Below are 21,746 nucleotides of genomic sequence, written 5' to 3' on the forward strand. Positions count from 1 at the left end.
TATAAGTATTTGTCAATGTTATAGCAGTAGCAAAACAAAATAATGCCCAGCCTCTTCTGTCTCAATTCTCGTAAGCTTAAAAATGGCAGGTTAGCATGAAACAGGTATGTTTAGAAAGAGATTTTTATTTAGTAAGTGTGTATGCAGCTTGATAGGTTTGTCATGTTACATGATGACAAAGGTACAACAGATAAAAAAGAAAAGTTTTTGATTGCAGTCACGCAGTATGAAAAAGGTTTCTCAGCCTTAGCATGAGAACAGCTGGATTTTGTACACGCTTGTCCTTACTTCTTCTTTCTTGAGTAAGAGGCATCAGCATCCTGGAGCAAGAGTACAATATATCAGTATCTCCCCCCCATATTTAAGTCCTTCACCCACAGCGTTATTTTGCTTTGAAAGAGCTTGTGACAGTGGGCAGTTACAGTGGGGAAGTAGGAAGCTTTACAGTGCATGTGCCACCCTTATTTTTGCATTTCCTGCTTTTGGAGTACTTTGACATGGTGGGGGTTGTACCAAGTTCAACAAAAGCACAGTAAGAAAAACACCATCTACCAAGCAGCACACACATCACTGCACAGCACATCCGTCTTCAGCGAAGTGACTGCGAGTGAGGAGCCTCAACAGGCAGTATTGCTTAATGTACGTCTGGGAGGGGCTCAGATTACACACCTGATATAAAAACTAGCCACAACCAAGGGAGAGATTTTCAGCAGTCTTAATTCCAAGTTGCATTAAATAATTTACGCTACTGCCTTATAGCTCAGCTCTGTGTTAACGCCCAGTTCTGAACTTGCAGTCTGCGTGATGAAGATCAGAGCAAGGCCTTTGGCGCTAGAAGACGTACTGACTTCACTGTTCTGTGGTGTGACCGCACTGCAGTAATTCTAGACTACCAAGCATGCAGCAATGGAGTCTGGCCTGGCATCAGCTGCTAGAGAAGTGAGGAGGGAAAAAGGAAACAGATCCAAAATGCAATCCCAACATTCCCATGGCTGAAGAGTCTGTCAGCAGAGTTAAAAACAAAAAAAAGCAAGCAAGCAAAGAGGAATAAACTTACCACTCCGCTCTTAAAGTTCTGTATCCTCCTCTTGCCCATTCTGTTCATCAGCCACCAAGCCCAGGTGGGTGCATACTGCCAGAGGTAGCAAACAGCCAGATAGGGGTGGTCACTGATCCAAGCCTCCTTCAGGTCATTGGCCGTGCTCACCAGGGTCAGCCGGACGCAGCGGTCAGTTGGCATCTTGTGGGACTGATCGCCGCTGTTCTCTATGGACTGGAGGGTAGAAAGAGAGCATGAGGAGGGATTAGAACTGGACTTCTGTTTGGGGGAGAGAAAGTATAAAGAGCCAGGCTCTGTGCCACAGACATTCTCCTCCCAGCTTCTCCACTGTGCATAAGTAGAAGAACCCGGCCAGTACAGCAGAGACTGTGGCTAGAGAACCCATGGAAAGACATGGACCTGTTGGAGCAAGTCCAGAGGAAGCCACAAAAATGACCAGAGGGGTGGAACAGCTCTGCTGTGAGAACAGGCTGAGTTGGGGTTGTTCAGCCTGGAGAAGAGAAGGCTCTGGGGAGATCTTAGTGCAGCCTGCCAGTTCTTAAAGGGGGCCAGACTTTTTAGCAGGGCCTGTAGTGATAGGACAAGGGGTAATGGTTTTAAACAAAAAGAGGGCAGATTTAGACTAGATCTAAGCAAGACATTTTTGACAACAAGGGTGGTGAAACCCTGGCCCAGGTTGCCCAGAGAGGTGGTAGATGCCCCATCCCTGGAAACATTCCAGGTCAGGTTGGACGGGGCTCTGAGCAACCTGATCTAGTTGAAGCTGTCCCTGCTCACTGCAGGGGGTTGGACTAGATGACCCTTAAAGGTCCCTTCCAACCCAAAGGATTCTGTGATCCCTTGCTATGCTAAGCCTCTAGTTCTTGGTGTGGGGACATGTAGCACCTTCTGTTAGCACACATGCTTAAATAAGGCACCTTTTTAATTAATGTCTTGATTGATGGGTCAAAGAAGGTTGAAAAAAATGGCTCTCCAAACTCTGTCCTGCTTCAGCATGGCTTCTGCTTTATCATGAAATAGATCTATCAATCAAAACAAGTAACCCATTCTGCAGCTGAGGGCTCCAAGAAATGGGAACATTCCTGTTCCCAGCTGCCTACCCCATTATATGCTACAGGTCACTCAGTAATCAAGTTAGTAGATGAGGCCACATTTCCCATTAACTTAAATATTCCTGCCAGCTCTGCTCTGTGGGCAGCCATCTCAAACAAGAGAAAAGCAACAGGCTTCTTCACTGGCAGGGATGTCTTACTTGAAATCTTGTCTGCATGTATCGCTTGGAGAATGTAAGCCACAGGCCTGTGAATTTATACGCATTTCACTCCAGCAATAACAGACTGCTCTATCAATCTGTTCTTCTATTTCCCAGAGCAAAAGCAATTCTGGTCTAGATTCAGTCTTCCTCCTAGGTCTTCTGCCATGCTGAAATCTGAGGAATTTGTTTTGCAAGTTTTCCAGATTGCTCAAAAAGTACATCTTTTCTTTCTCAGAAGTATGAAGTTTTGCAAGCCAAAAATCCTTTCAGAACTCAATTCAACAATGGGAGATTCCCCCCCCAACTAGTGCCTTATCCTGCACTTCAAATTGATTGAATTTAGGACAGATTACATTTTGATGTATCATAGTAGCGTGTTTTGCCAGCTGCTTTGTTAGGCAGCCTTTATTAAAAGCAATGGTGCAGTTGGAAAGTTTTGCTTTTTCTCCTTGAACAATCACTAACAGGAAAAGAGCACATGCCTCACATCAGCTGACTCCAGTGGCTTTGCCAACAACAGCGTCAACCAAACAGGGGACATCGTGACTAGGGCAAACAAAAAGCTACCTGTGCAGAAAGGATAGTATTTTGCATGCAGAATTGTCTCCAGAAAATCCTGGCTTTTCCCCCAAAAGTGCAGCAGGGCAGCCGTACAGTAAATCTGACTAGACTTGGATTGTATGTGATGGAAGAGAGTAAGCATAACAATTCTCAAACTTTATTTTCATTTGATATGGGCTTGATACCACAACGGATTACAAGACCTGTTAGTTCCGCACCAATCAAAGCTTTTCTTGGCAAGAAGATGAGGTTAGTGTTTGCTAGGAGGAGAAAAAGAAAAGAAAACCATGAAAGGATCACTGGGCCTGCAGCAAAGTTGGATTTATCGCAACAGAATTGAGTCCTTACCTTTGCAAGATTCTCCGTGAAGACATTTTGTATAATCTTGGACTGTACAGGCCCTGGGCATATGTTGATAATACTTATCTCAGGGTAGTCAGTCAGCTCAGTCCGAAGAGAATTAAAAAAACCCTAAAAGAAAAGGCAATAATGTCATCTTCCTTTGCCATGTGTCCGCATGTAGCAACATCTAACTGACTACATATTTTCATACTAATTTATGCTGTGAAGATAACAGTATTCCACTAAAAGCAATTCCTACTACTTCCTTTGTCTTTTCACATTCAATGGCTAATTTAAAATTTTATCTGCAAGTATAGACATTGGTACATAAATCACTAAGGAATCTATCCTTGACTTCTCAAATACACAATAATTTCTCAAAGCTACAGCCAGATTCTGCTGTCCCTGTACTGAGGATGAGCCTCACTGTTTTGGTAGTGGAAATGCCACCAATCATAAGAACTGCAACGTTGCAGAAATTATCTTTTGCAGGTGAATTGCTCTTTGTGGTGAGATTAAAGATTTTAAATTGTTTCTATTTAGTAAGTGGCACTGGTTTTAGATGAGAGAAGGAGGAAAACTTTTCAGCACATTAAGAAGTCAAAGGTGCACACAGATATTTTAGGGGGTAATTCTGCATCACTGCATTCACTACAGAGTTTGAAAATTGCATCCACATAGATACTAATCTACGAGGAATATGCTACCAGTGTATCTAAGTTACACTATAATTACAAAAGCAGTTAGTATTTCTTTTCTTTAAGCTAACAGCATAGAAGTTTCCTTAATCTCTGTGGCAATTCACATTTGGACAGCAACTATTATGGGCAACATGACCAATGCAGGAAGGTGCTTTCTACTGAAGTTGCTGGTCAAGCACTGTAGAGCTAGGATTTAGCAAATACCGCGTTGTGTCTTATCTTTGACCTGGTTAACAACAGTTAACAACAGTTCCTGTAACACATGATTTTGTGTCACGACAGAGACGGAGTGACCACAGGGTGATAAACTTCTCCCACGGTAGTAAAAATTTATAATTTGTACTCCCACCCAGCTTGGGAAGAGGGCTGGCTGACCCAGAGCTCTGAACTGAAGTGCCACACAGGGCTAAAAATCAGTCAGCTGTGCTCCTGTCATGGCACAGAAGTAGTCAACTGGGGCGATCCACTAAAGCTAAGCCATGAGGTGCACACCGGTGCGCACCAGTGCACCCCTATGGCCAAGGACATGGACTCTAATTTCCCAATTGCTGGTGACTAATTCCAGCTTATAGATTGCACACAAGCTTTGCAGTTACGTTCTGTAAAAACACTGACCAGGTATATCAAGTTGTAAATACCTGCAGGCCCCATAACCGGTATCAGGTCTGTCACAGCATGTTATCAAAGCCTGGAGATGTGTAACTTCTAGAGGAGTAAATTCTAACATAAAGACACTTATATGGCCAGAAGTCTGCTTCTGGACACATTGGGAAGCAGATCTGCCAACCACCCAGTTGTTTTGGACTAAAAACCCAGGCCCTCCCCTAGATTACCTTCTGCCCTTGAGGAGCCTCCTCTGCCCCTGGTGCACACTTTCAGGTGTGGCACCAATACGGCTGTGCTTTATCCACCACTCTAGGCTGTGGATAGATACTCCAGACCTGCACCTTCCCCATTTCCTCCTTTCTCCAAGGGGTCCCCTAGGTTGTGCAGTCCTGTCACAGACGGTGTGCTGTCAGTCCAGCTGAGGAAAAAGTAACAAGTAAGATGACACTAGACCCCAAAAGGGAGAAGGTGGCAGCGTGGGTCATGAGCATGGCCACTATGGGCCAGGGGACAATGTGGTACTGCCCCTTGTTCACACGTGCGCTTTGGATGCTGTTCACCCAGCAATGACTGGAAGTCCAGGCTCTCCTAGAAATTCAGCCTGAAGAGCAGCCTACATGGCTATCTTCCCTCCTTTGGGCCATCGTTAGTTATTCCATTGACGCTGAACTGCATGAGCAGGACAAAGCAGGAGCTCTCCCAGCCCACACTCCCTTATCTCTCCTGGGCGATTTGGTGAGAAACAGAACCGACTCCCATTTTGCCTGAAGGAGGCAAACTCAAGATGTACTTCCAGGAGTCGAGGAGGTGGAAGGGTGTGTGTCTGGGAATGCTGTGATAGAAAGGAAGCCAGAAACATTGCTCAGTCACTTGAGACAAAGCACCTACACCAGTTTAATTGCTGGGAGGCTTCTGGGATGCAAATTCTACCTAAAAATGGGCACCTGCCCGCAGTCCTGAGTAGCCACATGAAAGCACACAACAGTAGTCAGCCCTGTAGGCAACTTCTGACACTTCCTGCAGAGCGCGCTGCCTCTGGCACACTCCGCTCTCAGACTGCTGCTTCTCTCCAGGTATTACAAAGGGAGCCTTGCTGACCTGAGCAGGTTGCAAGACACCAAAAGCCGAGCATTGTCATTTTTGAAGACCCTGTCTGCACGGTAGCTGGCCACAGGGCTGCTGAGGCTTTTTTCCCCAGAGTGCTGTTTGAGTAGCACTGTCAAAGTTGGTGCCATTTCATTAATGGGTCGCACAGCCTGTAAACATGAAAAGCCTGTAGCCAGAGATGACAGCGAGCTCCTGTTTCTGCTCTGTGGCCATTCTGCTATCCCCCTCCATCTTGAGAGGTTCGTGTGGCCTCTCCTTCCCTAATGGGGAAGAGGTGCAGTCTTCACCAGCAACACAGGATGGCCAGGGCACTTGCTCAGCTGAAGTCCTGGCTGACGTGCTGAAAAGAGCCTCTTCAAGACCAGAATCTTACATACTCTCAGTCCCCTGTGGAGGCTCTATCTACAGTATATACAGGTCCTCTAATTCCAGCACTTATCTTATCTTAGATATCCAAAGATAGCTGGTATGAAATTCCTCCACTTCCTCCCAGAGGACAAGCTTAAAATTCCTAACAAAGAAAAGAAAGTGCTCTCTTCTTTAAATTCAGGCAGGAGCAGCCCCCGATCCCAGGAGCAGCAAAGGAACAGAAGTGCAAGGGGAAAAATCTGAGTGTTTCCACCAAGCCCAGACGGAAGCCAGCTCTGACATGCAGACACAGGATCTGTGGAACATGAACTGCTTTAAGACAACTCTGGGCTTTTCCAGTTTAGTGACCAAATCCTAGAAGGTGCAGAAGGTGGCAAGGCTGACCTGACTTCTACTATGACAGAAACATTTAGAAACTCCCCTCATGACCAGAGGCTGAGCAAAGAGAGTAACGGTTGCTGCTCAGTGCAGTCCATGTGCTTATTAGACAAGCTGCTGATTAAAGAACATTTTGAAGGCCACCATTTCCAACTCACTCCACATGCCACCAATTATATGAATTACAACTAGAGGAATGGCACATGATGTCCATCAGCATCATCACACTAGGCGAGAAACTACATCAGTCAGATGGAGGCTCCTGTGGACTTGGCTCATGCTCTTATAGCACTCCCAGAACTGAAATAAAGGGTAATTTCATGAGTAGAATGTCGTTATGAAGAATTCCAACTGACATGAATCAAAGCATGACTGTTTCAAGAACAAATTTTAATTCCTTCCTTCTTCCTCCAACTGCCATTTAAAAGAAATAAAAAAACCCCACCACACCAGAACAAAAGGACGGACTTTTAAAAAAAAGGCATAATTAAGATTGCAGCATTAATTGTGTCACCTGTGGTAGACCCCAAGGCATGAATTTAAAAAAACACAAAAACTGATAGGCTCAAATTTGGCGACCAAAACACAATCTTCATTTCAAGATGATCTTAAAATACCTATCTGAAGCGGACTGTCATTCCTACAGACTTCCTTTACCTGAACTGTACTGGTGAAGTTTGGTATTTCACAAAAGCATTTCTATTTCTTGGGGGTTTCATGCCCACATCTAGCCCTAACTCCAGACTGACAAGAGACTCTCAGACAGTCTTTTTGGAATCTACGTTGCAAATCACATGTTTTAACACCTGCAATTAGTACTTGCAGAATTACTGTGAAAGAAACAAGAAAGGATGTTTGGAGTCTGGCCTGGTTATTGAGCAAAGGCAGAAGCTAACAGAGATATAAGCAGTTCAGTTAGGTTATTTTTAATTAATCCACAAACTTTAGTAAACTATCTCCTTAAAGCTTCTTCCATGTTCTCGATCTTAACATGAGATTCAGAGTTCTGAGAATTTTTAAAGCAACACATGAATTCCTTATGCTCTCCAACTAATTAGCCATGCTTAGACCAACTACACCACACCCAAAAGGTAATTCAACTGGAAGAACACTTAATAAATAAAGGAGTGTAACTTAAACCAAAAGCTGGCCTCTAACAGGCAATTTCATTGCTGTCACTCAAATGAAGAGCAACATCATCGCCATCACCAACTGTGAACTTTTTATTAGTAGAGACCTGCCACTGTCTCCTACAACTTCTTTCTTTCAAGTGCCTAGTGGCTTTGCAGTGTCAGCCATTTGCTATATTTTTGTTGCTGTTAGTCAAATTGTCAAAAAGATACTGATCCCATAGTTTAAGCAAAGTTATTTACTCTGTTTATGTGCTTAAATCCAAGTAGGGAGTAAGAAAGTGCCAGTTTTTTAAACCATCACTGAGCACAGCTGAAGTTTATTTTACTGACAACAAAATGTACATTAGCAGGAAGTCAAGCAGTGGTGAAAGACAAATATGTCTAAATAAATTTACTAGTTAAACAGATGATTCCTCAATGATACAGGCTTTTTTTTCCCTCAGATACTTTTCTGAGCTGTTCTTTCATGTTTTTCTACGCAAGTGAGACTGCTTTCAAGAACTCTTTCCAAGCAATATTGAAAGTTAAGTGTTAGGCAGAAGATAACTTCCTAAGACACTATGAGCTGCCAGTTCTTCCCACCACAGCAAGATTCAGAACTGTTGGGAAGATTTGTTCACATGTTCCCAGCTAGATCAGGAATTCTCATTTCTCTGCTTTACCACTCACTGTTCTCGCTTTACTGTCCTAAAGATTTCCGGTAGTCTTAAAACTCTCACCAGTGACTTTTCCACCGTAACTGAATTAAGAGGAGAACATCAGTGCTCCTATATGCAACGGAATAATCCTCTGATTTAGGTATCCCTTCATCTGAAGGCCAGAGGCTAAGGTCTTGTGTTTCACATCGGAATTTAACTACGTAGTGTTTAGGCCCAACTAAGATGGCATTTGGATTTTAGTCAGGAAAATAAATCTACACCAGGAGCTGAGATATTTCACATTTCAGAGCAAATTAATTCTAAAGGACTTTCAAAACCTGAGGAAGTTACATATGCTGTGTGCAATTTCAGGTGTGACTTGTGTTTTCGGCACAGAATGTAGTCTGCTACAGCACTAACTGATGCTGGTCTATTACACAACAAGACTTAATTAATCTCAGAAATTTAACTTACCTGCAGAGCATGCTTGCTGGCACAGTACCCAGAGGCAAGAGGAGCTCCCATGATACCCATCACACTGCTCACAGTAACAATCTTTCCTTTTTTCCTTTGGATCATGTGATTCAGGACATGTTTTGTTAAAGAGATTGTACCCAGGTAGTTGAGTTCTATTATGGCACTGTAGACATCCAGGTTTGTATCCACAAACAGAGAGCGCTGGGAACGTCCACCGTTGTTGACCAAAACATCAATCTCAGGAAAGATACAATGATAAATTAACATAACACATTTCCTTTAATACTGGCACTTCCTCAGGCAATTGTTAACTGACTGTTCTCTTCCCCTCTGGTGGTGTCTCTGCCATACACAAGTAAGATGTATCAGCTGCTGAAGAAGTTTCAGCAGTTGCTCTCCCCCACTAAACTCCTCCTTTGAAGTGAGGGCTGGCTAAATTTGAGCTGAGTCAACAAAACAGGAACAGTGTTTGATGCCAAACAAGGTTAACTCCTAGTACAGGAACACTGGCAGCTGGAAAGTTGTTTTCCACACAACATTTTTTAACCCTACTGCACTCTAGCAAATAACACTTAACGTTCAGGTCCTGCAGGGTAACCTCTGAAAATACATATTACGCAAAACCAGAAACCAACTAGCGTAAAGAATAGAAGAAACAAATCTAGTACCATAATTTCACTGTGAAACTAAAATATCAAATGTGGACTAAAGGCCTAGCTTGAAGCTTTGCACATTGCACTTAACGTTAGTTAGATCCAACTGCTATTGTTTTATCTCCGTACTCTGGACTAGCAATCTAGAAAACTATGCACAAAACAAGGAAAACAATTGTGCCCATTGTCCAGTTTTGTCCCATATGGCTCTGAACCCAAATTACATGCATTACTGAAACTACAAAATAAAGGTTCTGACTTTCACACACAATTTTAAGCCCTAAATATATAGCTGAGGATTCCCCCAGCTGATCCAGATATTCAGTGACATCACAAAGTGAATTTTTAGTTCTTGGCAATGACCAGTGATTATTGGCTCATTTCTGCATCTCTGCGAAGCCTGCTGAAACCCAGAAGCAAGCAACACAAGGGATGAGAACTAAGGTACTTTTTGGCATGTTTAATACTGAAACTTAAGCAAAATGTAGACACTGGTGAATTTACCATATGATAGAAGTGAAATATGAACATAAATGCAGGGATAGGAGATAGAGAAAAATAAGTTCAACCCCGGAAGCACACCTTACCTTGCCAAAATGCTTAAGAACACTGTTGGTTGCAGCTTCATGAGAGCTTCTATCAGTCAAGTCAAGACGCAGAACATGAATATCTTTTTCACTCAAGTTGCTAATCTCTAAAAACAACCATAAAGTGAATGGGAACCAGTAAGATTGCTCACATAACAATTGTGGGAAATGTAGTACGTTTTTAAAGACCCCATTTTCACTAAAAAGATACCAAGAAACAGTAACATTAAGTTGGAAATAAAATGCTTGCTTTGTTTTCATTTTGATCTCCATTTTTGATCTGTTCCTACCAAGTCTCTCTTTTCTCAGCATTATAGTTTTGCTTGTGAAAAGCTTGACTGTAGCACAATGTAGACAATTCAGTTCTCCAAAGAAATTGCAGTAGTTGGGAGTAACATGAAACAGGATTATTCGGTAATAAAATTTTTCACTGAGCCATTCAGAAGCACAGCATATTGGCAGCCTTGACACTTTGCTTGTATGTTAACTGGTCAAGCATGTTTATTCCTGACCATAGGACTAGTACAATTTAGACCCAAAACACAATGTATATGCCTGAGTAGCTATGAGGCAAAGTCTAGAGAAGCTAGATTATTGGAGGAGGTAGAAGGAGAAGGTTTTTGTTTAACTGACAGCTTTTAATATACCCATCTCCTGATATAAGTGTCAGCTGTCATCACGTTCAAGCCTTCATGTCAAGAGTCTCTACCACTGTCTCCTCAAAACAACTGACCTTTTCCATAGAAGTATTTTTGATTTGTTACCCTGGGGTTTTGGGGAAGATGAATCACAAAAATATGTTCATCTTTTCAGTTTTTTTTAACTACATATAACATGATTTTTTTACTTTATTAGTTTGATAGTGCTATTTTTGTTTCTAAATTGATTCCTAGCCACAACTAACTGTACCTGCTCCCCTTTAACCAGCTGCTCTCTTTAGAGAGTCTAACGCTCTGATTTTTTAATTACTACTTCTTGCATATACAGCTAAGGTTGAACTTTGTCTTTACAGTGATGTACAAATAAGGAGGTTACTTAAATCCCTAAGTTGCCTCTGTTCAAAGGTCACTAGTATTTAGGCTACTGGTTATAATAAACCCATCTGTCTGGTTTTAAGCTACCAGTATTTCCATTTATTGCTCACTCCAACCCTTCCATGTGCATTTTCCCCTCCATTTCTTCCAGAAAGACAGCAGTAAAATCCATGTAGTTTAAACTACCCTGTCAGAGACACACCTCTATCTCATGCTCCCTCAAGCAGATTTACACAGTTGAAGCCTACGGAGATGTGGAGTGTTTCTGCTGTGGATTAACAAGACCACATGGTCAACCCAACCAAGAAAGCTACATGGCAGGGAAGAAAAAAGCGGAGGAAGAGATACAGACTGCTGATAAGGAAGGAAGTGCTCTTTTATATGATGTAAGAAACCAAAGCATAGGCCTAGTTCTTGTTTTGGGGCAATCGGTAGTTCCAGTCTGATTTCCACCCACCAAAGCACTCAGACCATACATTTCTGTCAGCTTCCTTACTCCTTTTCTAGGGTGAGGAATCCTTGCTCTAGTCACCCCTCATCGACAGCTTTCACAAAACTTAAAACACTCTTGCTACCCTTTTTCTAAACCTCTTTCTAAACCATCCACCAATACCCTTGTTTTTCTGGCAGATGACCAGAACTGTATGCAGTGTTGAAGGCATGTACATGTCCCAGTACATGTCCCAAGTGTCAGAATTACGTTCTCCAGTCCCTAATATTCCATCTCCTTTTTTGGCCACTACCAAACCGATGTTTTTAAGGGAACAATCATGATAATCCAGAAAAAACACTTGGTCCAAGTGTAAGACCTTAGTTTAGACTTCATCATTTTGCACAACTTTTAAACACACGTTAGTTAACATCCTTCAGTGAAGTGTCTCCAGCTGCAAAGTGAACTGCACATGGCCACCAGCATTCAGATGCAACATATCTGAAACTGAGTGCTCAAAGCTCAGTCTATCCAGAACAAAGGCCACTTTCACACAGCAATGTGTATCTTGTGGAGGTCTAAAAAAGTCTCCTTACACAGCAGCTTTACAATACAGGGCTTCTCGTCGGGACCAAACTGCCCAGCCACCAAGCAGCAGGTCTTCTGATTGACATTTTTCTTACCAAGCAATCATGGGCTGCTGCTTCCCTATTGAGGGTTCATTAAGTTCTAGTTACTTTTTAACTAAAACATGGTTACAATCACCCAAAGCCAACTTGTTTTTTGAAGGACAGCTGCCTATGTAATCCTGACTGAGAATAGTACTTTGTTGCGACATCAAGCCTGCACCTCCTTCCCCTAGGAACCCCTCCAGTATTTCGGATCAACAACTCTTTTCAATACATGTTAATCCAAGACAACAGTTTCTCATAACATGATAAACACTACTACTCAGCACAGGCCCTTTATTTACCAGTTCTTCAGCATTTCAGCTTCTTTCATTTCTATCTTCTATAATGTCCTTTAACAGAACATGAGCTCTTAGCAGGGGCTGGACAACATGACCTCCTGAGGTCCACTCCAACCTCAATCACTGTATAATTCTATAATTTATAGATTGTCTTTTATTCATATTTAAATCATATTTGAGCATTGTCCACACAACACACAAGAAACACCACCCCATCTCCTTTTTTCTTTTTTTTTTTTTTTTTTTTTTTTTAGGGCTTTTGAGACACAACAGCCTCCAACGTTACTAGTGAATTCAATTCATGTTGCAGAGAGTATCTGGGGGAAATAAAGAAGCCACTTACAAGAATTACCTAAGTTACACAAGTTGTTTTCTCTCCCTCCTGCAGAAGTGCAATGAAGCATTGAGTTGGCATACACATGACTCAACAGGTATTAACATAGCTTTTACAGTACTTTCCTTCTCTCTCTCCTTCAGCTTTTAAGCAGTGCAGAATGCATGAACGTGCATCACAGGGTGGTGTCTCTAAACTGTCAACAGGATATATGCGCTTGTTTCTGACATTAATATCCAAATTATCAAGTTAGGTTGCTGCTCTATGTAGCATCTACAGCAGGCATGTTAAAGCCTATTAGCTCCAGTTATGCCATATAATTCAGCCAAATTCAAGCTGATATTACATGTTGCAACTCAATCTTAATCCATCCCACGCTACTCAAACCTTACAGAATACTCTTGAACTCGATTGCAAAAAGAAAACATGCAGGTGGAAGCAGGGACAAGCCACCCAGGAAGCACATGGACCCACTGCCCAAGCATGCAGGGATGGAATCAGGAAGATCAAAGCTCAGACGGAGTTGAAACTGGTAAGGAATGTGAAAGGCAACAAGGGCTTCACAGGTACAGCACCAACAAAAAGCAAGCCAAAGACAGAGTGAGCTCACTGCTGAAAAGCAATGGTGATGAAGTGATGAAGGGCACAGAAAAACATGAGGTATTCATTGCCTTCTTCGCCTTAGTGTTCACTGGCAAGATCTCCTCTCGGGTCTCCCACACTCCTGGGTCTAGACTCTGGTGAAAAGAAATACTACCAACATCAGTGGAAGACCAAGTGAGGGCCAAATTGCACGTATAAGCAGGGCAATATATACACATCCAAGATTTACAAAAGCTGACCAATCTCACTCATCTTTGGAAGGTACTTGGCAAGTGGAGTAGCTCCCCAGTGACTGAAACAAACCAAATGTCACACAGCTCAACCTCAGTCCTTGGGAAAATTATGTGGCAATTCCTCCTGAAAGCAATTTCCAAGTATGTGAAGGACAAGAAGGTAACTGGGAAAAGCCATCATAGATTTAGCATGGACATATACTGCCTGACCAACTTAATTGCTTTTTGTGATGAGATGACTGGCTCTGTGGACAAGGAGATAGCAGTGGATGTTGTTTACCTTGACAATGTAGCTTTCTATATTGTTTTCCATAGCATCCTTGAAGCTGTGTTAGGGAAATACGAGGGGTCTGGATGAGTGGATTACAATGCAAGGGAAAAACAGGGCTGGATCACCAGACCCAAAGAGTAGCAACCAACCATTCAAAGTGGTAACCCTCCATGATGATCAATATCTTAATACCTTCATTAATGACTCAGATAATGCAATGAAACACACGTTTTCAGCAAATTTTCAGTTAACATTCAAAGGAGCAGTTGCTATAGTGGAGGAGAGGACTGCCATTCAGAGGCATCTTAACAAGCTATAAGAACAGTCTGACAAACCTCATTAAGCTCAACAAAGCCAAAGGCAAAATTTCACACCTGGGACAGAATAATGCAATGCAGTACTGCAGGCCGACAGCCAAATGGCTGGGTATCAGGTCTCCAAACAAGACCTGAGGTTGTGATGGAGGACAACAGCAAGTTGAACGTAAGTCAGCAATTAGCTCTGGCAATTACAAATGCTAATGGGCTGCTCTAACAAGAGCAGACTGAGGGAAGTGATTTTTAAGTGCCTCTACACAGCACTCTAAGACTGCATCTAGAGTACTGCGTCCAATTTTGAACCCCCTAGTTCAAGGCAAATGCTGATAAACAGGAAATAGTGTAGCATAGAGTCACTAAGATGGTTGGGGGGGGTAGTGCACATAATAATCAAGGAAAGGGGTGGAAAGCAGGGTTTACATAGCCTTGAGAAGACAAGGATAAGAGGGGAAGCGGGCCCAATTACTCTCTTCTGCTAGTTAAAGGCTGGCTATAGTTACTCTGTATTTTCTATGTTATTGAAGAGTTTCCAGTATTCCTACTAATCTGACCTATAGTTAGAATAAATTTCAGTAGCATATACTTGCAAAACACATGGCTACATGAGACTTTAAAGCTAATATATGCCACAGCTAAGACATTCACAGGATCACTTAAAGTTGGCAGAGGCAGAAATCACCTTAGATAAATCTGTATTCTTGGTTCACACCAGTTGAAATAATTTTTCTGATTATTCCTTAGCACAGCGCACTCTCATATAAGTGTTGCCTGAAAATGGATATTGAGGATTATGGCTCCTGCCAGCCTATCCAGTGTTATCAGTTTTGCAATGACAACAAACGGCCGCAGACGCAGATGTACTTGCATACTTTTACTGACCACTAAACATTGCATCATATGGCATTGGAATTTTGCCATGATTACCACTTAACCACACTGTCATCTTATGTCCCTTACTTCTTTTTGAAGATAACTATTTAAGTGACTGCTTTTTTTAAGCATCAGAAAATAGAAACAAGGATTTGTGAATTTTTGAAAGCTCCTTAACAGATTTTAGAGTACCCTGCTGCAATGTTTAGATTTCTAGAAATGTTTAGGTGCTAACCCAAACCAAACATTTCATTATTCACTAGCACACATTCCAAGGTAGACTGTGGACATTCTATCAACATTAATAGGAATGAACTGTCAGTGTGATAATGTACTCAGTATAAAATACCTCATACTGAGCCATGGAGGATAAATAGTCTGAAAGAGGCACAGCATTAATCATGTTCAAAACCTCTATCTATCAGTGAGAATTCACTGTCTATCCCTCTCGCTGTCAAGCCAGAAAACGGAAGGGAAAAAGAGAAACAGGAGGAATGAAGCCAGACTACTGGCTCAGCAGGCATATGAAAGACAACTGGAATAGTTAAACATACTGCTTCACATTTGTTCCTCTTGATCTACAGGAAATTCTTTCTTGCATTTGCTCAGAACAACTTTTTCTGAACATTTCTATTCATTCCTTTTCCAACGAGGAAAGCCAGTTGTCAGTCTGACTGTAATATGCACAAACCTGAAGGAAGACAACTTCTCAGTAGCATGCAGCTACATGGTTTGGTTCTTAATTGGATAATACCCCTCAGATTGTTTCCTCCATTTCCCACTGTATTTATTCTCTTTCTTAACCTAGTATCTTACAAGACCATCTGCAATTGATAATGAGATTTTTAGGTAACACTGGCTTATGAAAGAATTCATAATGCAAGTCTACACAAAGGCTTCTCATTCACAAAAAGAAAATGCCAACTTCAAACTAACAGTGAAGCTAGGTATAAAGTTGACTTTCATCGTAAAACTTATTCCTGCGATATGTGGATTAGTACTTCTGTGGCACCCCCATCACAGCAAGAGTGGAACTGTTGACATGAAGTAGTAAGTTGTACTTACGAAGGCATTTCTTTTTCACTCTTTCCAGCTCATCCTCTCTTCTTGCTGAGATGGCAAGCAAGGCTCCTATCTTTGATAGCTGGTAAGCCAATTCTTCTCCGATTCCACTTGAAGCTCCTGTCACCCAGACAACCTTGCCACGCAGTTCATTTTCTATCAAGAGAATCAAGACAGCAGTTCACACATTGCCAATGCTAGGATAAACACTGCAGGGGTATAATCTGATATTGTTTTTAAGAAATATGCACATTTGGGGGGGCTATTACAAAATCTTGACTTCTTTATTTTTTGGTCACATGCAGTTGTGAAATTGTTCATAGCTGTTCTGCTGCCACTTGAACTTTGTTCCAAGGCTAATCTGAATAAACACTGATTATCTACCTGATGGAAGAAATTTGATTGCATTTCTGCAGGCTGTCCACACATAGCATTTCCACTAACCTAATCAAAAAGTGCTTCAGAGGAAAAGGGAGAAGAAAATTCTTGGAAATTACAGGAAATAGTTACTGCATTGCAAACCCAAGCAAAAGCCTAAGCAAACCTTCCCCAATAATGTTCTACCTCAAAAATGTTTCTAAGTAATTGCGGACAGCAGAAAATTCCCTGAACAAAGACAGCTAATCGTAACAAACCAAATGGGTGTTCATCCACTTTGTTTTGTGTCTGTTGCAGGTTAGTCCTGCACTGGCCAGAGTACAGCACACACAGTTCCCAGGGTGTAAGCTCACGTGTGAATTTCCCATGTACTCATAGTTCCTGCCCAGGCATGCTTTTTTAACCTATAGCAAAAATAATAGCATCTTACTCCTCTGCTTACATGCCTGTTGCCCCTTGTTTGCAATCATCCCCACTCCACATGCCATGATACACCTGTGTGCTGGGAAAAGGCTTAGTTTTCCAGACATATATCCAAAATCATCAAATACAACAGATGGATGAAAATCACCCATTTAATTCTAGAACATGATTTAAGGATGAATGATCACTAATTTCACAGCACTTTCTGGAATGTATCATTGCCTAACACTTCTATGTATTCTTCAAGATTAGTGTTAGTCAATATTAGTCTCAGTGAAAATCTGACTCAAGTACTCAGGGCACTGCTGACAGGAGCTCTTCCTTCTACTTCTCAAGTTTGTACAGAGGAGTATTCCAACAACATGTAGCCAACCAATAAAAACTTCTAATTGAAACAGCAGAGCCAAATGCAGTTCCTGAGACTTAAAGCCAGTTCTACTCTGAAAAAGGCCAGAACAGCATTTTTCAGCTAACTGAAACTTACCCACTCATTTAATTTAGCAAAAGTACTTCTTTTTCACTGCAGCCAGTGGCTGGGACTGCTTTTACTTCCTGCTTACTTCAGTAATCTGAAGTGAAACTTCCTGGTTCTGTACTACACTGTGTTTCAGATTTCTTTCAGAGTCTTAATGACATAAATCCCATTAAGAGATCAGCACCAAAACCCTCCAGCCTTCCGACAAGAGCAGAGAGCACTCAAGACTGACTATCGGGGCTCAACTTGAGTTTGTGGAACTGGCAGTGAGTATTATTTCCGCTTTTTTAAGCTGACAGTATTTTAGTCAAAGAAAAATCCCTCCTAAAAATCAAGCTTTGGGGTTTTTTGGGGGGTTATTGTTTGCTTTTAAAAACAGTAAGAAAAACAGCAACAGCCCCCTTCCAAAGGAGAAATGTACTTGGGAGGTGGAAAGAGGTGTTGCTGTAGGAATAGCCACTTTATTACTAACTATACCAAGTTACTGCTGTCTATAAGGTTTTTCACACTGTCTACAGTTTTATTTCAATACATTACTAATTCATTGAATTAATCACAAGAAATATGGGGGTTCATCTCTCCTATTGCTTTTTTTTTTGGCAGAAAACCCATGTAGACAAACACTACATGAACAAAAGAACACACGGACATACTTTCAACCCTGCTTACCACACTCATCTCCTCTTGCTACTGAAAACAAATCCGCTTCCTCCTACTACTCAGTTTCCCTGTTCCCAACCTGTCTTGGGCAGCTTCACTGCAGTAATTCAGGATCTTGTTCTGTGGACAGAATAACTAACTGAGATAAGGAAAGTTTTCCACTGATAGTGGTGATAGTCACCAAGCACTGAGCTACTGGGAGTTAACATAATGGGAAACATAGCTCAAGTGTTGTAGAACAAGTATCAAACCATCAGCTTGCTCTAGAATAAATGTCCTGTTGTTGCTGGAAATAAGTTTAAAAATTAACCATGACAAATTAAAAAATAAAAGCAGATTACACTATTACTAACTGTTAACTACTGTGTTACAAGGCATAACAAATGAGACGTTGAACAGAATAGTACTGCAAGTAATCAAAGAAGTGCTTTTGTAGCTCTGTTTAGGTTTTTTCCCAACATTTTATAGCTCCTATAGCACAAGGTTGCCACATCATTTCATTCAAGAAAAAAATTTGCGTTGGGGAGGTTTAAAGCAGAACATCTTCCCCACACCTCTAAAGAATCATACCAATCATACCATTATTCCCAGCTTAAAGAGTAGGCTTTCAGATATGTAGGCTTTCATGCGTAAAAGAATCCTCCTTAGTTTGATAGTATCACACTGCCTGTGAAAAGCACACCATTCAGAGTGACTGCTGTTCAGCTAATGAAACACAATGCCTAAGGAAAGTCATCCAGCACTCCATAGTCATCCAGCACCCCATAACCCTTGCCTCCCGACCACACAAATATTTAGAAGATGGGAAGCAATACAGCACCTGCCAATGACAAAATCCAGAAGTGACTTCATTGAATCATTGAAATGGAACCGGTCTTACCTATATTAAGGCCTTTCTTCATAATTATAGCTTACAGCACAAGAGAAAGAAACATATGAGATCAGTCTGCTTTCTGGTTAAGAATTTTTATCTCCAAAACCTTCAACATCAATATAATAATGTTGTAGAAGGGATAACACAATACAATGACTGCAAGAGTAGCTTTAAATAAAAACCAATTTTTTTTTTCCATGGGGTCCACACATTACTTACCTAGGCACACTACATTATGTGCACAATATGGGGAGAAGGAAGAGAAAAGTGGGAACATATTTAAAGAAGCATCTTTTCCAGTTTCTGTCCCTTCTGTTTTCCCACCTGAGCAGTTAGGGTCAGCACTGTGAGACCACCATCCCACATGTATATGGCTGAACTATCAGCAAAATGCCACTTAAATGCTATCATTTCAGCATTTCATTTTAGTTAATTAAAAGCACTGAGGCTGGGAGACAGCAGGGGCAAAACACAGCAAAGGAGTTTATGTTGACAGAATTCTGCCCAATTCTTCTTACATTACATGTTGAAACAACTACATCAGGAAATGACTACATTGCTCTTTATATGGGAACTTTTAGAGACCAGTTAAAAGGTTTCCAGGCTTCCAGTAAGACTGAAGGCTACATTCAAATAACACTATGTCTACCTGAGAACTCCTATATTTTGATGTACGTTGCACATAGATCCCCCAGGACAAAGTTTCAATTCTGTTTGTATTCGTCAAGATTTACCTGGTTTCTCTGCCCCAAGTCTTTCAGCGCTCTTTGCAAAGTCCACAGGCAAAGCTTTTTTGTAGTTTTCTTATAGTAGATAACTACCTGATGGAGTTACTATAAAACTTCGGGCTGCATATCCAAAGAGTTACAGAAGATTGCTTACACAGATTTAAATGTAGTATTTCTTAGAGCTTTATTACTTGTGCATGCTTTTCTGTTCTCTTCTCCATTATATGGACTAGCACTTTTGCAGTAAGCTTCTACTGAAAGCAGAAGACAGAGATGCCTCAACAAGTTTGTCCTACTCTTCTCTCAAGCCCTTTCTAATGCTGACCTTCACCCGTGCCACCATCCCCTACCGAATCATTATCTCAAACCCGAACCCTTACTCCACTATGCCCCGCAGGTACACATTCCTGATCTGCCTTCATTTGATGCAGTCCTATCACCCTACCTCAACCCAACACCCAGTTTCATTTCCCACATGGGACAGCTTATAGTGTCCTTCATCCCATCTTCTTTCAGATCAGCTTCTTCCCCTGACCAGCTAGATGCAAGAAGAGCTCCCCTCTTCCACCTCAACCACCCGCACCCAGCACAGCAGCCTCGAATCACCATTGCTGGCAAGCTGAGGGGGAATATTCAGAAATTTGTGGCTTTTCTGATCAAAAGTCTCTATTAAGCAAATTAAAACCCATGATTAAAACCCATCTTAAAAAAAATATTTTTAAAGACCTTTGCACAGAATTAGGCAGAATTACAGTCAAATTAGAAAGATCAACATGTGCAAGAGTTGAAAATCTCTGTCCGACAGCATTTTATGGAACCTTTGTTCCCACAGGTGTCAAAAGCAGCACCTTACCGAAAAGAGGTGTAAAGCCACAGACAGCAATCGCGTGGTGCTTTTCCCTTACGCCTTTCAGGGCACAATTCCCAGAAGAGGAAACCCATTCAATCCAAACATTTAATATTCACATTTACTACACTGTAAACACTTTCAGCACTACCGTGAAATTGAAATCTGCTTGAAGATGTCAGAGCAAACTGAAACAGAAGCTAAACAGACTACGAAGCAACTCATCCTGGCCACATGCGCCAAAGCATCCTCTTTTCTCCCCAACCCTCCCTTCGATGCTCCCTGAGCCTCGCGCTCACCAGGCAGCCTGGTGCGTTACTCCACACACCCATGCCAGAACCAGACAGCTGCCTGTAAATGGTGCAAAACAACTGGTTTTGGGCCATACAAGCCAGTTCTTGCCACAGATCGCTGGAGCTCACCGTTGCCACGAAGTTGCTTTTAGACAGCTACTTTATGGGCATCAGGGGCACCACAGCTTGTTGGAGAAGGGCAGGAAAATGGTGTTTTGGGGGGTACTTTTGTTGGTCTTCAGCCGAGCCCGCGGGGCAGCTGCCGAGGGCTGGGTCCGCCAAGCTGAGGCAACTTACTTCAGCCCTGTCGCTGGGGTCCCCTCTCCTCCCCACACGCCGCCATGCCCCTTCCCTCACGGACGCCCCAAACCCGCCCCCGGGGACACCGCTCGCGCGCCCGGCACCCCCGCCCGCCGCCGCCGCCGCCACCCTCCCGGCGGTGGGCGGCTGCTGGCAGGCGGCTTTACCTGGCTTCTTCCCCCGCCACTCGGCCCACAGCAGCGTGAGGTCGCCATCGGCCCGCAGCCAGCGGAGCGCCTGCACCAGCAGGGCCAGGAGGGCGCCGCCCGCCAGCGCCAGGCAGAGCGCGCAGCCCCACGCCATGGCCGCCCGCCGCCGCCCGCCGCTCCTGCCGCCCCTTTATCAGGGCCGCGGCGCGGCGGGAGCCGCCCCCGCTGCCTGAAGCCAGCGCCTGCCCCACGGCAGCGAGGCGCCGGCCTCCTCCCCGCCTCCCGCCTCCCCTTCCACCCTTTTTCCTCGCAGGGCAGCTGCGGTGCGCGCTGCGCCTCTCCCGCCGGCCGCGTCCTGCCCCGCGTTCCCCGGGCCCGAGGCGGCCCCGGCCGGAGCCTCCGCGGCGGCCGCGGCTGGCGGGTAACGCGGCCTCGGGGTTAGCGCGGTCAAGGCTGCGGCGATAAGCGCTGGGCTTGTAGGGGAGAGGCCATGCATGTGGCGGGGGTGAAGGTCGGTTTCTGGGAGCAGGGCCCTCTTAATTTTCCTCCTCGACGCGCCCCTGAGGGGCGAGGAGGGCTGCCTGCCCTTTCCCTGCTCGTGAACGACGCTGGGCACTGCATGTCCTCG

At 43.1% G+C, this 21,746-nt stretch overlaps 1 protein-coding gene across 2 annotated transcripts; it reads right to left on the bottom strand.

Moving 5' to 3' along the window:
* Positions 1-284: 284 nt before the first annotated feature.
* Positions 285-21,503, bottom strand: DHRS7 (dehydrogenase/reductase 7; the record flags this gene model as incomplete). 2 transcript variants are annotated; one of them, XM_081999909.1, is made up of 7 exons in its annotated part: positions 21,137-21,503; positions 15,995-16,147; positions 9,868-9,974; positions 8,625-8,864; positions 3,225-3,347; positions 1,058-1,273; positions 285-320 (listed from the first exon to the last, which is right to left on the bottom strand). In XM_081999909.1, the coding sequence occupies exons 1-7, from the start codon at positions 21,270-21,272 to the stop codon at positions 285-287; spliced, it is 1,011 nt and encodes a 336-aa protein (XP_081856035.1). In that variant the 5' UTR covers positions 21,273-21,503. The 2 variants fall into 2 exon arrangements, with proteins under 2 accessions (XP_081856035.1, XP_081856034.1); XM_081999908.1 differs by lacking the exon at positions 285-320 and having other exon boundaries at positions 784-1,273; positions 21,137-21,418.
* Between the last annotated feature and the right edge of the window lie 243 nt (positions 21,504-21,746).

This window comes from Phaethon aethereus (assembly GCF_964289735.1).
Source record: "Phaethon aethereus genome assembly, chromosome: 5".
Lineage (NCBI taxonomy): Eukaryota > Metazoa > Chordata > Aves > Phaethontiformes > Phaethontidae > Phaethon > Phaethon aethereus.